General features: G+C 50.3%; 4 protein-coding genes across 4 annotated transcripts; 3 read left to right on the top strand and 1 right to left on the bottom strand.

The window, feature by feature from the left end:
- The first annotated feature begins 117 nt into the window (after positions 1 to 117).
- ASPBRDRAFT_47673 (transcription factor domain-containing protein) lies at positions 118 to 2,346 on the top strand. The gene is made up of 6 exons (XM_067625906.1): positions 118 to 324; positions 399 to 823; positions 879 to 1,162; positions 1,218 to 1,703; positions 1,756 to 1,973; positions 2,035 to 2,346. Exons 2-6 carry the CDS (start codon positions 466 to 468, stop codon positions 2,252 to 2,254), a joined length of 1,566 nt encoding a protein of 521 aa, XP_067474873.1. The 5' UTR covers positions 118 to 324; positions 399 to 465; the 3' UTR covers positions 2,255 to 2,346.
- A 923-nt stretch (positions 2,347 to 3,269) lies between these two features.
- On the top strand, positions 3,270 to 4,885 carry ASPBRDRAFT_135223 (uncharacterized protein; the record flags this gene model as incomplete). The annotated part of the gene is made up of 3 exons (XM_067618684.1): positions 3,270 to 3,453; positions 3,511 to 3,593; positions 3,659 to 4,885. The coding sequence occupies 3 exons, from the start codon at positions 3,270 to 3,272 to the stop codon at positions 4,883 to 4,885; spliced, it is 1,494 nt and encodes a 497-aa protein (XP_067474872.1).
- Positions 4,886 to 4,985: 100 nt separating this feature from the next.
- Positions 4,986 to 6,445, bottom strand: ASPBRDRAFT_135539 (uncharacterized protein; the record flags this gene model as incomplete). Its single annotated transcript, XM_067618706.1, has 3 exons — positions 4,986 to 5,369; positions 5,419 to 5,734; positions 5,790 to 6,445. The coding sequence occupies 3 exons, from the start codon at positions 6,443 to 6,445 to the stop codon at positions 4,986 to 4,988; spliced, it is 1,356 nt and encodes a 451-aa protein (XP_067474871.1).
- A 1,385-nt stretch (positions 6,446 to 7,830) lies between these two features.
- On the top strand, positions 7,831 to 9,314 carry ASPBRDRAFT_58720 (Zn(II)2Cys6 transcription factor; the record flags this gene model as incomplete). Its single annotated transcript, XM_067627946.1, has 2 exons — positions 7,831 to 7,870; positions 7,930 to 9,314. 2 exons carry the CDS (start codon positions 7,831 to 7,833, stop codon positions 9,312 to 9,314), a joined length of 1,425 nt encoding a protein of 474 aa, XP_067474870.1.
- Between the last annotated feature and the right edge of the window lie 2,506 nt (positions 9,315 to 11,820).

Below are 11,820 nucleotides of genomic sequence, written 5' to 3'. Positions count from 1 at the left end.
GGCTGCCATATTGCCGTCCGGACTTTCGGACTTGTCACTTTCCCGCTGCCACTGCTTCCTCCCTTGCAACCTCGTCACTCAAACCGATCGCGGATCCACGGCTTGGAGGATGAGCTCCCGCAAGCCTATTTCAGTAGGCTGAACCCAGTCATTCTGCAGATGGTCTGAGGTCATCAAGAACTGACAATAGTCTACTCCATAGTGCCGCCGATGTCAGCAAAAGAAGATTCGTTGCAATAGGCTCGACCCCAGATGCGACAAATGCGACGCGGTCGGGGCGGAATGTACTTACCTGCCGCGGAAGCAACGGTCCGCCAAGAGAAGGTACCCTACCACCGCATTCCTGTTCTTTACTACGAGCAGGGAGCAAGCTACTGACGAGGTCATGGACATGGTAGGGCGATTGATGACAAGAATGTCCTCTCCGAAATCCTTAGACGACTGGAGCGGCTAGAGGATCACTGTATGATCGACTCAGATCCAGATCAGCCCGCAGATGCGTCTCGTTCGATGTCCATTGGCTCAGAGAATGACACTCCGCCAAGCACTGTCTCCCGCGGCATTGGGTCTCCTCTACCAGGAGCACGAGGTGTAGCTCAGACTATTCTGAAAGGGCTAAAGGACGAGAATACGAGGTCACTCCTCAGTTCTAATGTTTTCTGTCACCTCAAGACCGTGGAGTCGCGCTTCTGGGGGAACGAAAAGTGCATCCAGGCCATAGAGGTCGCCATGCGAGAGATCTCGAAATTGGAGAACGTAGAACCCGAAAAGCCCAAGACTTCCCCCGTCATCACCAAAGAAACTGCACACAAATGGATAGAATGTACAGTCCGCCTCGCAACACATGGAGAGTCAACTTGTGCTAACTTGGAATCAAGTATACTATGAAAATTACAAATTCGAGGGTTTCCGAATTCCGTTTGAAAAGGATTTCATCCTCTCGCTCCCAGGTCTCCTTCATAATCCACATGTTCAACTAGACGAAACAATACGAATTGTCTATTATAATGTCCTCTTTCAGGGGTTTTTGTTGGACGCGGGACCCTGTTCCAATCGAGGCGCCATTGTGGAATTTTTTTGTCGCTCCTGTATGGAGCTCACTGAAAGCTGGCTGGCCCAGATCAAGAATACGCCTGCTGACCTGTTCGCTGCCTTCTTCATGGTACGCTCTGGCCCAGACTGTCCCGAAGCGAAATGGAAACTAACGTGATGCTTAGATGTCCATGTCTCTTGAAGCCTGCAACAGTGAACTATCCTGGAGGATCGTTGCCCATGCTTGTTCTATTGCCCGAGCTCTGGGGTATTTTTCCGTTGATGCCGACCAACCCACCCCCAGTCCGCAGATGTATCGACCTGGCGGTCCCCCAGACCCTGGGAGTGAGATTGAGAAGAACAGAATGCGCTTCGAATTTTGGCACTTGTTACGAACGGACTGTGTCTTCCGCTTGTCCTTCGGGAAGCCGGCGCTCATTCCCGCCGGGTCGTGGACGGTACATTTCCCAGATCCTAGTATCACCGGAGTTGATGACGCATCCACCCGGTTTATACAAATCCATTTCTTTGCGTCCATGCGTCTCACGTTGGTTTTGATAAGGTATCTGGACCTGGTGGATGCAGAGCCCGTCTTGGACACGCCCCAGTACGATAGGACGATTGACGGTCTCATTGCCGAGGTGCAGACCATCATGTCTGACTGGTCGCCGGTACGTCAATATTTGAACCAACTCTACCAACGCAAAAGCTGACAAAACCAAGGAGGAACTCCTCACTACGACGACCAACCGCATGGATACCTGGTTCTGCGTGGATATCCTATTCAGCAGCTACAAAATGCTCATCGTATTCTACCAAGCGAAGAAATGCAACCAAGACAGTCAATTTCTACCATATCACACGGTCGACATTGCCCGGAAGAGCCTGCAAATGTCGCGGTCCATCATGTCGTCCTCTACACACCCATATTGGGGTATTAGGTATGTTACAACGCGAAATTCCACACGTCTTGATACTGAAACCTGGTCTTCCTTTCGACAGCCTCATACTTCTTCATCAATTTGTGCCATTGTTTATCGTATCCATGAATATGATCGGGTCTCCTGAGTGTGAGAATGCTGAAGCCGACCTCGATATGGTGTCTTGGTTCAACCAGTTCGTCGAGACAGCTGCCCAGGAGCGGGGGGAGCTCAAACCATTAAGTATTTTGATGAAAGCCATGACCATAGCTTCCCAGAACTCTGTGACAGGCTCAAATTAATCTCGTCTTCATTTCTGGAGTCTTTTGCGGGATGAAAGGCTGATATCGATCTAGCGCCGTCTTAAAACTTTTATTTGTAGCACCAACAGGGAATATGCTTATAATATATATAGTATGAGAGATGATTGTTCAAAAATCTACACGTGTTCTGTCACAGATGTACAATCTTTGTAACCGTGGAAACGGTATTGCTACCGGGTACTAACCTTGTCCGTTGTTATGGAAATATCAATTGGTACACTAATCTAGTAGGAATGAATATATATTTCCGACCAACAACAACATTGATCGCCTACTGTATGAGCAACCCCAGAAATTCTTCCCAGCCACAAAATTACTATAGAAGGCCCTCAAATCCATAATAATCAAACTTACTAACCTATCAGCTAAAGTATCATACGAGTCCTTGATTATCTTCAGACTGTGGACATTTTCTCTCGTTATTACCCGAAAACGGAAATTTCTCCCTCGCTGAGGCCGAACGCGATAGACCGATAAGACGATAAGATAAGCCACTCAGTCGACAATCCGGCGGTGTGATATATGCGGGGAAACCTGCCAATTATGCCGGCAGAACAATATGCTGTCATGGCTTTTTATGAAGAGTAGGAGGGAAGATGAGCTCTAACTTGGTAAATAATGTACGAGTACATAGTATTAAAAAGGCAGTTAGTACTGTGGGAGCAGTTAATTGTCTCTAAGCTATTGAACATTCCCCATATATCATGACAGACCCGTGCAAGCGAAGAAAAAGCCTGAAGGCGGTGTATATTGCTTTGACCGACCCAAAATCTCACTTTTTTAACCGAATCGGGAAATATTTTTCTAAAGACTACGAGAACTGGATGTATCCTCAAGTTTCGACCAACCAAGAACCAGAATATCGAAGAAATTCTTCGGAACATATTCCGACGCCATGCTATATAATCCCACGATGTCCCCGATGTAACCTCCTCATCAGAAATCTACCCCCTACACCCTTCCCTAAGTTGCTTCTACTACAGCACCGCGCACCATGACCTCTCGAGACGGATTCCAGTGGACACCCGAGACGGGGCTCACGCAGGGTGTCCCCTCTCTAGGAGTCATCTCACCACAAACCAACATCAAAGATACAGGCAGCGATGGACCATGGGACGTCATTGTCATCGGTGGTGGATACTGCGGGTTAACCGCCACCAGGGACTTGACAGTCGCAGGTACTTCCCTATCCCATCTACCAGCAATAGCAAAAGGTAGATCCACTAACAAAACAGGCTTCAAAACCCTCCTCCTCGAAGCCCGAGACCGCATAGGCGGCCGCTCGTGGTCGTCTAACATTGACGGATACCCTTACGAGGTACCCCCCACTCTCCTTCTCTAACCTAAGTTGTCTTCTGAATAGTACATAACTAATATATTTAGATGGGCGGCACCTGGGTCCACTGGCACCAATCACACGTATGGCGCGAAATCACACGATACAAGATGCACAACGCGCTCAGCCCTTCATTCAACTTCTCCCGAGGAGTAAACCACTTTCAACTACGGACCAACCCTTCCACATCGACCTACATGACCCACGAAGCCGAAGACGAGCTTCTCCGCTCCGCCGTGGAAAAATTCACCAACGTCGATGGGAACCACGGCCGCACTATCCTCCCCTTCCCGCACGACATGTTCTACGTTCCTGAGTTCAGGAAGTATGATGAGATGTCGTATGCGCAGCGGATTGAGCAGATTCAGGATGAACTGAGTCCGAATGAGCGCGCAGCCCTGGAATCGTTTATCTTGCTATGCTCCTGTGGAAAGCTGGAGAACAGCTCGTTCGGCGAGTTCTTGCATTGGTGGGCGATGAGCGGATACACGTATCAGGGGTGTATGGATTGTTTGATCACTTATAAGTTCACGGGGGGGCAGTCTACGTTTGCGAGGAAGTTTTGGGAGGAGGCCGTCGGGACGGGGAAGTTGGAATATGTGTTTGGGTGTCCTGTTAGGAGTGTGGTTGATGATGAGAGTGGAAATGGGGTGAGGGTGACGGCGAGGGATGGGAGGGAGTTTGTTGCGAAGCGGGTGGTTTGTACGATTCCGCTGAATGTGCTCTCCACGATTCAGTTCTCGCCGGCGTTGTCAAAGGAGAGGATCTCGGCGATGCAGGCGGGCCATGTGAATATGTGTGCGAAGGTGCATGCTGAGGTGGATAATAAGGATATGCGCTCGTGGACGGGTATTACGTATCCGTTTAATAAGCTGTGCTATGCGATTGGGGATGGGACGACTCCGGCGGGGAATACCCATCTGGTGTGTTTCGGGACGGATGCGAACCATCTTCAGCCCGAGGAGGACGTGCAGGAGACGTTGAAGGCCGTTGGGGAGTTGGCGCCGGGGCAGTTTGGGGTGAAGCGGTTGGTGTTTCATAATTGGGTCAAGGATGAGTTTGCGAAGGGCGCGTGGTTCTTCTCGAGGCCGGGGCTGGTGAGTGAGTGTTTGGAGGGGTTGAGGGAGAGGCATGGAGGTGTGGTATTTGCTAATTCGGATTGGGCGTTGGGATGGAGGAGCTTTATTGATGGGGCGATTGAGGAGGGGACTAGGGCTGCGAGGGTGTTGTTGGAGGAGTTGGGCCCGAAGAAGGAGGTCAAGGCTCGTTTGTGAGCTATTGGAAGAGATCAAAAGCATTGATTGTGACATAAATTTCATACTACATTCAACATAACTATACACGTGAATAACTGAGGATATACGCAGTCTATGTCTAGTAAGTGTCGTTGGAGGTGTAGTTCTCGCGAGCAGCGAATCTCAGCTCCGTGGCGCCAATGTCGAACACAGTGACGACGTTCTTCTGGAATGTGTCGCCCAGAATGTAGAGATCCTCGGAGGTGTCGCTGCCACCGTCAACGATACCGGAGATGCAGACGGTGTTTCCCTCGTCGTCGGTTCCAGCATCGAGGATCATGTCGAGGGGGTTGATGTAGAAGGTCTTTCCGTTGATAGTGATACCGTGAGTGGGAGGGGTAGCGTCGCAGTCAACGACGTAGGCGCCCTCGTCCTCATCATAAGTCGCGGCAGGCGAGAAAGCGGCATTAATCTCATCAGCGATGGCAGTAGGGTAGTAGTTGAGGGTGGTGCCGGAATCGACCTGCACCTAATTAGTATTTGTGGGTAGGGACGTGTCCAGATAAACGTACGATGTACTGGATGTCGTCGCCACCAGCGCTGGTCAAGCTCTTGCCGTTCAAAGTGACAGCATCGATGTTGATGGTATAGAAGTCGTAGGCCTTGCTGTAGCCTTCAATGTTGGTGACCAGGATCGAGGTGTTTGTGAAGTCTTCCACAAAGTCGACAGGAGGCAGACCACCGAGAGCCAGATAACCAGCGGCACCGGAGACATCGCGCTCAATGGCCAGACTGAACAGGGGTTCAATCAGCCCCTCCTCCCACATGGTGGTGATGATGTTGCTGTAAACGACCTGCTCATCGGTGGAGGTAGAGTAGGCGCTCGTACTGATACATGTTAGATGCCTGACTATCACTTCGGGAATTACTAGGGCAGACATACAGGGCCGGGTATGCGAGACCAGTCAGACCGGAGGTGGTTCCGTCGCCCTCCCAGGCGGCCTCATCGACCACCGCGATGGTCGTATCAACAGTGATATCGGCAAGAGTGACGGTTTCGTTACCCAGAACTCCGTAGAGGTATTCGCCATCACCATACTCGATAGCGAATTCTTCTCCCTCAATCTCCTTGAAGGAGCTGTCGACAGTCCAGGTGGAGCCAAAGTCGCAGCTTGACTCGGAGGTTTCGCGGCCGGTGTCGAGATCAATACATGTGAAGCCCGTCTTGACGACCCAGGTGTCGCTGGAGCCAGTGTCGACAATCACGTCGAAAGAATCATCGCCGATGGTGATCGAGGTAGCGAACTCCTCGCCTTCGAAGAGGGAAATCAAGGTGGAGCTGCCGCTGCTGGTGGAGCGCTTGACGTAGGCGGCACTACGAGGGTTCACGTTACCCTTGGACTTAGTCTTGCTAAGCTCGAGGTATTTGGATGCAGCCTTGTTTTGAGTGGGACCAGCAAAGGGGGTAGGCTTGTAAACGGTGTGGCTGCCGCTTCTGCGGACGATGTTCCTTGCCTTGAGGGGGGAGGGGGTGGGTGCGGCCAGAGTAGCCCCGGCAAGGAGCGAGGCAGTGGCCAAGGTAGCGATGGGGATATACATGGCGGCACTTGGATGAAAATGGACCTAACTAATTGCTTGACTGACAGAGAGAAACCTGGTGCAGAAGAGGGGTGCGTTTGGGACATTATATAGGTGTTGGGGAAATTACATCCGGTCTTCGGACAAGGCCACCAATCTAGCTACAATTAAAGCTGCAGAAACGAAAGACATGCGCTGGATTGCAGAATCTCTGTTGTCGGCCAGCATAGCTCGCAAGCTTCCGAAGTGGCGGTTAGCAATGACGCGATGCGAGTGGTTGAGGAGACCCGGCGGACCTGTATAGTGCTGCCTGATAGTGTCGCGAGATGGCCTCCCACTCGTGGACAGGAACAATAGCGCCGTGTGGATCCGGCACCAATATTGCTGATAGGGAGCGTTGCGTCAGCGCTGGCCGTGGATTGGTGCGTAGCCAGGCCCACAAGAGATAAGACGCAAGGTGCGCGTCGGAGTCCGCAGGGGAGGGGTGAAAGGTTGAGGTTTGAACAGAAGATAGATTGGAATATATTGGGGTAGTTAGAAATTTATCCATGCACTCCGTGTGATGATTGTGGCGTTTCCCCCACTGTGATAGAGTGGCCTTGAATAATTGTATCGGGCATCATTTCGGGGATAACCTTGAAGGCATTAGCGCCCGGAGATATGTCGACCAGTGCAGCACACGGAGATTGTCATCTGACAAGGCCATTGTATCGATTCTGAAGCACACACAGTTCCCCTTCATTTGACAGCGACCAATAACTATCATCAGAAAGATGGAAAAGAATCATCCCCGTTGAGACATGTATCAGCTGCTTTTCATCCGAGACGGTCTTCTGTTTGACGTTGACATGCGTGCTATGGGCCCGAAACCCACCCCCGACTCCTGACAGGTCCATGACTGGGTACGAAGTAGGCCAAGCATCGGAGACAACCGAGGAGGAGATGGCTTCATGCTTGATGCTGTCAAGCTCAGATCGGCGGATTATCGGGATGCCTGATCACGTGGTGGGGCCTGTCAGGACAATAGCAGACTTGTGTTACTGATATGCAATCTTTCAGTGGACGATCACCAAACAGGCTTACACTGCAGAGTTGTTGACCAACTCTGCGATAAGGGACATCATCCTCAGTTCCTGCAGTGTATAGCATGGACGGAGAAGCCGTGAAGAAAGAGCGCTGACACATCAAATTGATCCTTTCGAGGCGAACACGTGCGGGGAACCTCGGAAGAGAATGACCCGCTCCGCGCCGGGCGGCCATCGGATATCCGTGGACTTCATTTCAGCATCTTTAAAGTTTCCACAACACTCCTCATATCAGCCCACTATCGGATAGCGCCATCAGCAGCTAATATCCGTGCATGCGTGCATGGCTTTCGTGCCTTGATGGTCGCCGAGCGGGTCCCCATGGTCGCAACGGACTCCGGTAGTAACACCCAGTCGCGAGGTATGCCCAGGTTTCGTCGCACGCGAGCAGGCCATGACTAATTCATGTTCGCTTCTTAGGATGCTTTCAATGCACAAAGCGCCGGATTGTCTGCGATAAAGGGGAACCCACCTGCTTCAAATGTCAGAAGAAGGGGATCGAATGCTCTGGATCGGGCCGCTTTCGCTTTCCTCCCGGCCTAGCCATCCGCGGGAAACTTAAAGGCTGCACGATTCCGATACCTGATGTCGACCCGAAATCGGTATACAAAACAGCCTCGGAAACTCCTCGTTCTATACGCTGGAAGGATGACCAGAATAGGGTCAACAAAAAGCAGAAGCCCAGGTCTAGCGGGAAGGAACGGGTAGACCGGCATCGATTGGCTGCGGAGAGGCATTCGGCTCGGGGAGACAGGGACGATGCGCAGTCAATGTCTGCTTGTATCCAGGATGTTGTTCTTACCTCAGGGCAACAGGTGTATAGGCACATACCCTTTGAGGACCTCCAGCCAACCTCAGTAACGGATATGTCTGTTGGCCAGTGGATCGCGCCAGTCGATTACAGAACCCGCGAGTCATTCGACTACTTCGCAAAATATGTCGCTCCTGTCATGGTTGTCCTCGATATATCGAATGGCTACCGGGACATCATCCTTCCCATGGCTTTCGAAGACAGCCTTCTACAACAGGCCGTGGCTGTTGTGGCCGCGCAACATCTTGGCTCCCGGCACCCCTCATGTCGCGCAGCAACCGAGTCCAGCCGATCGGCAATTATTTCTCGGTTGCGACGGGCTTCTCAGCTTGGATTACCCGATCTAGTTTTCAATTCATCAACTTGGGCAACCCTGATCGTGCTTCTTGTTGGGGAAACCGTCACCGGAAGCTCCGAGTATAGCCACCTGTTACGGACCCTCCTCACTCTGGCTCAAAACATGAAGTCCGTCGGAAATACCGAGCTGAAAGATTTCCTTACAAAGCAGACAGATATGTTTGCATTTTTAGGACAGCCACTGCTGAACGAAGACCTCGGCGCGGAGAGACTTCGAAATCCGGTTGATCCAAGCGTCTGGATGGCTTCGAGAGTTAACGCTGATTCGCACCATCACAGAACATTGTCGCTTGTCAAACAGGTCTTCTCAAAGGGTGCGCAGATTTATCTTCAGCGTGCGACCACGAACCAGAGCTCGTGGCATGATTTGGAAGAGCTGCGCAAGCTTCTCTGCCAGATGAGCCCCACGGAGCCGGGTGCTCATGGATTTGTCTGGTCATGCTTCATTGCAGCCGCGGATAGCGTGGATCCCAACCACAGAGCCTTTTTCAGCGACTACCTGAAAGGGGTATATTCACGGACAATGTTCGACAATATCCCGAAAGCACTGGACGCCTTACCTGCCATTTGGGATCTGCAGGGCTCTGCAAAGTGGACCGAAAATTTGCCCCGCCTGTCGCCTATCCTGATCATGTGATCTGTTTTGCGTTAGTCAAGATTGCAGGGATTGGATTCCTGTTCGACAGGATCAAATAGTTATAGCCTGCTGTCAACAATGGTGCAATTTGGAACATCTCTGGGCACCAGGGGTAATGTTGAAGGTTGGCCTGTTCCCGGACTGGCTGCAATGCTCCCTAACGCCGTCGGACGGTCCAAGCTTAAAATCGACCGAACGACTATCACAAAATAATGCGCCAGTTTGATAATGTCTTGCAGTACGGAGTGTAAAGTATTGGACGTACTCTAGTCCTAGAGCTTTCCCGGGCTATTTGTAGACAAATATACGGGTTAGCTTGCGGTTAAAGGCTCATTGCGGACGCGAACATTGCTCAGAAGCTGCTTGCCGATACTGATGTCAACCAGTTCATCATAGTAGCTATACATATACATTTGGGTAATATAGCTCCACCCCAATGGTGACAGAACCTGTAGTTGGCAATTTCGGAGAGACTGGCCTTCCGGAGATGGGATAATCGTGGAGACCAACAACCGTTACTCTGTATCTACCCTGTGTGTATCTTACCCAAGATGCCGAAGCGCCGCGGTCGCCAGCACGTAGACCAGGAAACTACTCCACCTGAAGCAAAAAAGGCGTCGCGAGCGGGGAAAGTCTGCTGATATTGAGGAACTAACCATCTACAAAAACAATGTTGACGACCATGATGACAGAAAAGACTATATCTCTTGTTTCCTTTACGCGCCGCCCGACCTCCATGTCCTGTGGAATAGGTGCCTGGATGCGCCATCATGGCATAAGAAACCTGAAGACAGCGACTTAAACCCACCTGCTCGCCAAGTTGGTTGGACGACAAACCTTTCATATACAGTTTGTAGTGATGCCATTCTTCGTCAATCTTCGAACCCGTGCTTTTCAAACCAGAGATGGGGCGTTACGCCTGGTAATAGGCAACGTCAGACGGTTTGACGGTAGCAGAAAACTCTTTTGTCATGTTACCTGCCTACCGCGATAAAAAGCCTAAATCCAAACTGGCCAAGGATACATTTGTTGAGTATGATCGGAACTTACTAAAAGCGCAACATGATATCACTATCACTATGCGACGTTTTCAATCGGTTAATGTGCGCCATAAGTCGAAGATATTCAGGAAATATCTGCGTGGATGGAAATGTCTCGAGGTTCTACCTTCCAGCTATAGTCTATGAGCACCAGTATCATGATGCTCGATAGCAGTGTATACCGCAGGCAGGCGTCACCTTGCCGGATTCGCGGTCACCACAGCCTGATTGGGTGGGCTGGCTAATCCTAGCTATGCTCCATCAGGAAGGCTAAGCTGACATAAATTCTCTCTCAAGAACTCTATAATACTCAGTTTATCTAGAATTTCACCCTCCTAAAGGGAACCAGTACTATCACATGGAAAAGAGACCTATACTCCATTCGTTGTGATTGCTCCCTCCTGACTTCCTCCCCAGTTATTGCTTTAACCATGCTTACTTGCCCTTCTGTATCAACTGCTACCGTATCATAGAAAATCTATTGTCTAAATCCTGAGCAATTATCTGTGCTCGTACCAATATCGCTACTCTCACGAACAAAGATTACAGCTTGTTATATCACCTAGTTGCGCAGAGTCCGCGTTACTTCTTCGGTATGGTACCAACAGTCAAACTGTCCACTCCGATTTCCATCGCTAGACCACAGATGCTCATTAGTCCTGCTCTATCGTTTGATCTGCTCTACCAAATTTGTGGCGTGCGAGATACCTTGCAATTGTTCTTCCTTCCCCAAATTGTGGGTTCCGTCAACGTTAAGCTGAACCCCTTTGGTCAGGAGCCTGAGCTCGTCAAGCTGCTGTCCTGAAATCCTGTTCTGTTAGCAGATCATGCAACCATGCTTTCAACTCTACAGTTACCCACCAAGCCTACCATTCCAAAACACCGATTGCTGAGTTGACTCGCTTGGAACTTTCATTGTCACTTAGATCTGGCGGTCAGTCACCAAAACTGGACATCGCAAAGGATTCGCTCAAGAGATGATATCCTACCCGTTAAAGGTGGCGCCTTCTCGCGTGTAGCTCGCAACATAACTAATCTTTACCCATTACTAGAATAGGGGACATTGAGCTATTTATCCACCCTAGTAATGTCAACTGCATTTCGTAGTTGATGATCATCTCTAAAGAGGCAGGAGCGTTCCTGTAATGCATCGGCCATGAATCCAGAGCAATATTAGGTTCGCGAGATGCCTTGAGGGGCCCTTTATGAAATGTGTCATGGTCTATCTGTTCTGTTCCAATCCCTTATTCACGGGGTTTGGGGGAGACTTCCAACCGGATTGAATGTTAATTTCGCGCAAGATCAGTCTGGAGGATTATTTATTTAGAGCATATTATGTGTCAATATATCATGCGTAGGGAAATGAGAACAAGATATATATCAAAGATTTCCTCGTCTCACGTTATCTTGAATCATGCCGTTGACTGCTGTCAAGAGTGCATTTGGAAAGATAATAAAATGCACGA

Source organism: Aspergillus brasiliensis (assembly GCF_001889945.1).
Source record: "Aspergillus brasiliensis CBS 101740 unplaced genomic scaffold ASPBRscaffold_15, whole genome shotgun sequence".
In the NCBI taxonomy this organism is placed as follows: Eukaryota; Fungi; Ascomycota; class Eurotiomycetes; order Eurotiales; family Aspergillaceae; genus Aspergillus; species Aspergillus brasiliensis.
Note: the sequence above shows the minus strand (reverse complement) of the source record. Positions and strands in the feature narration are given on the sequence as shown.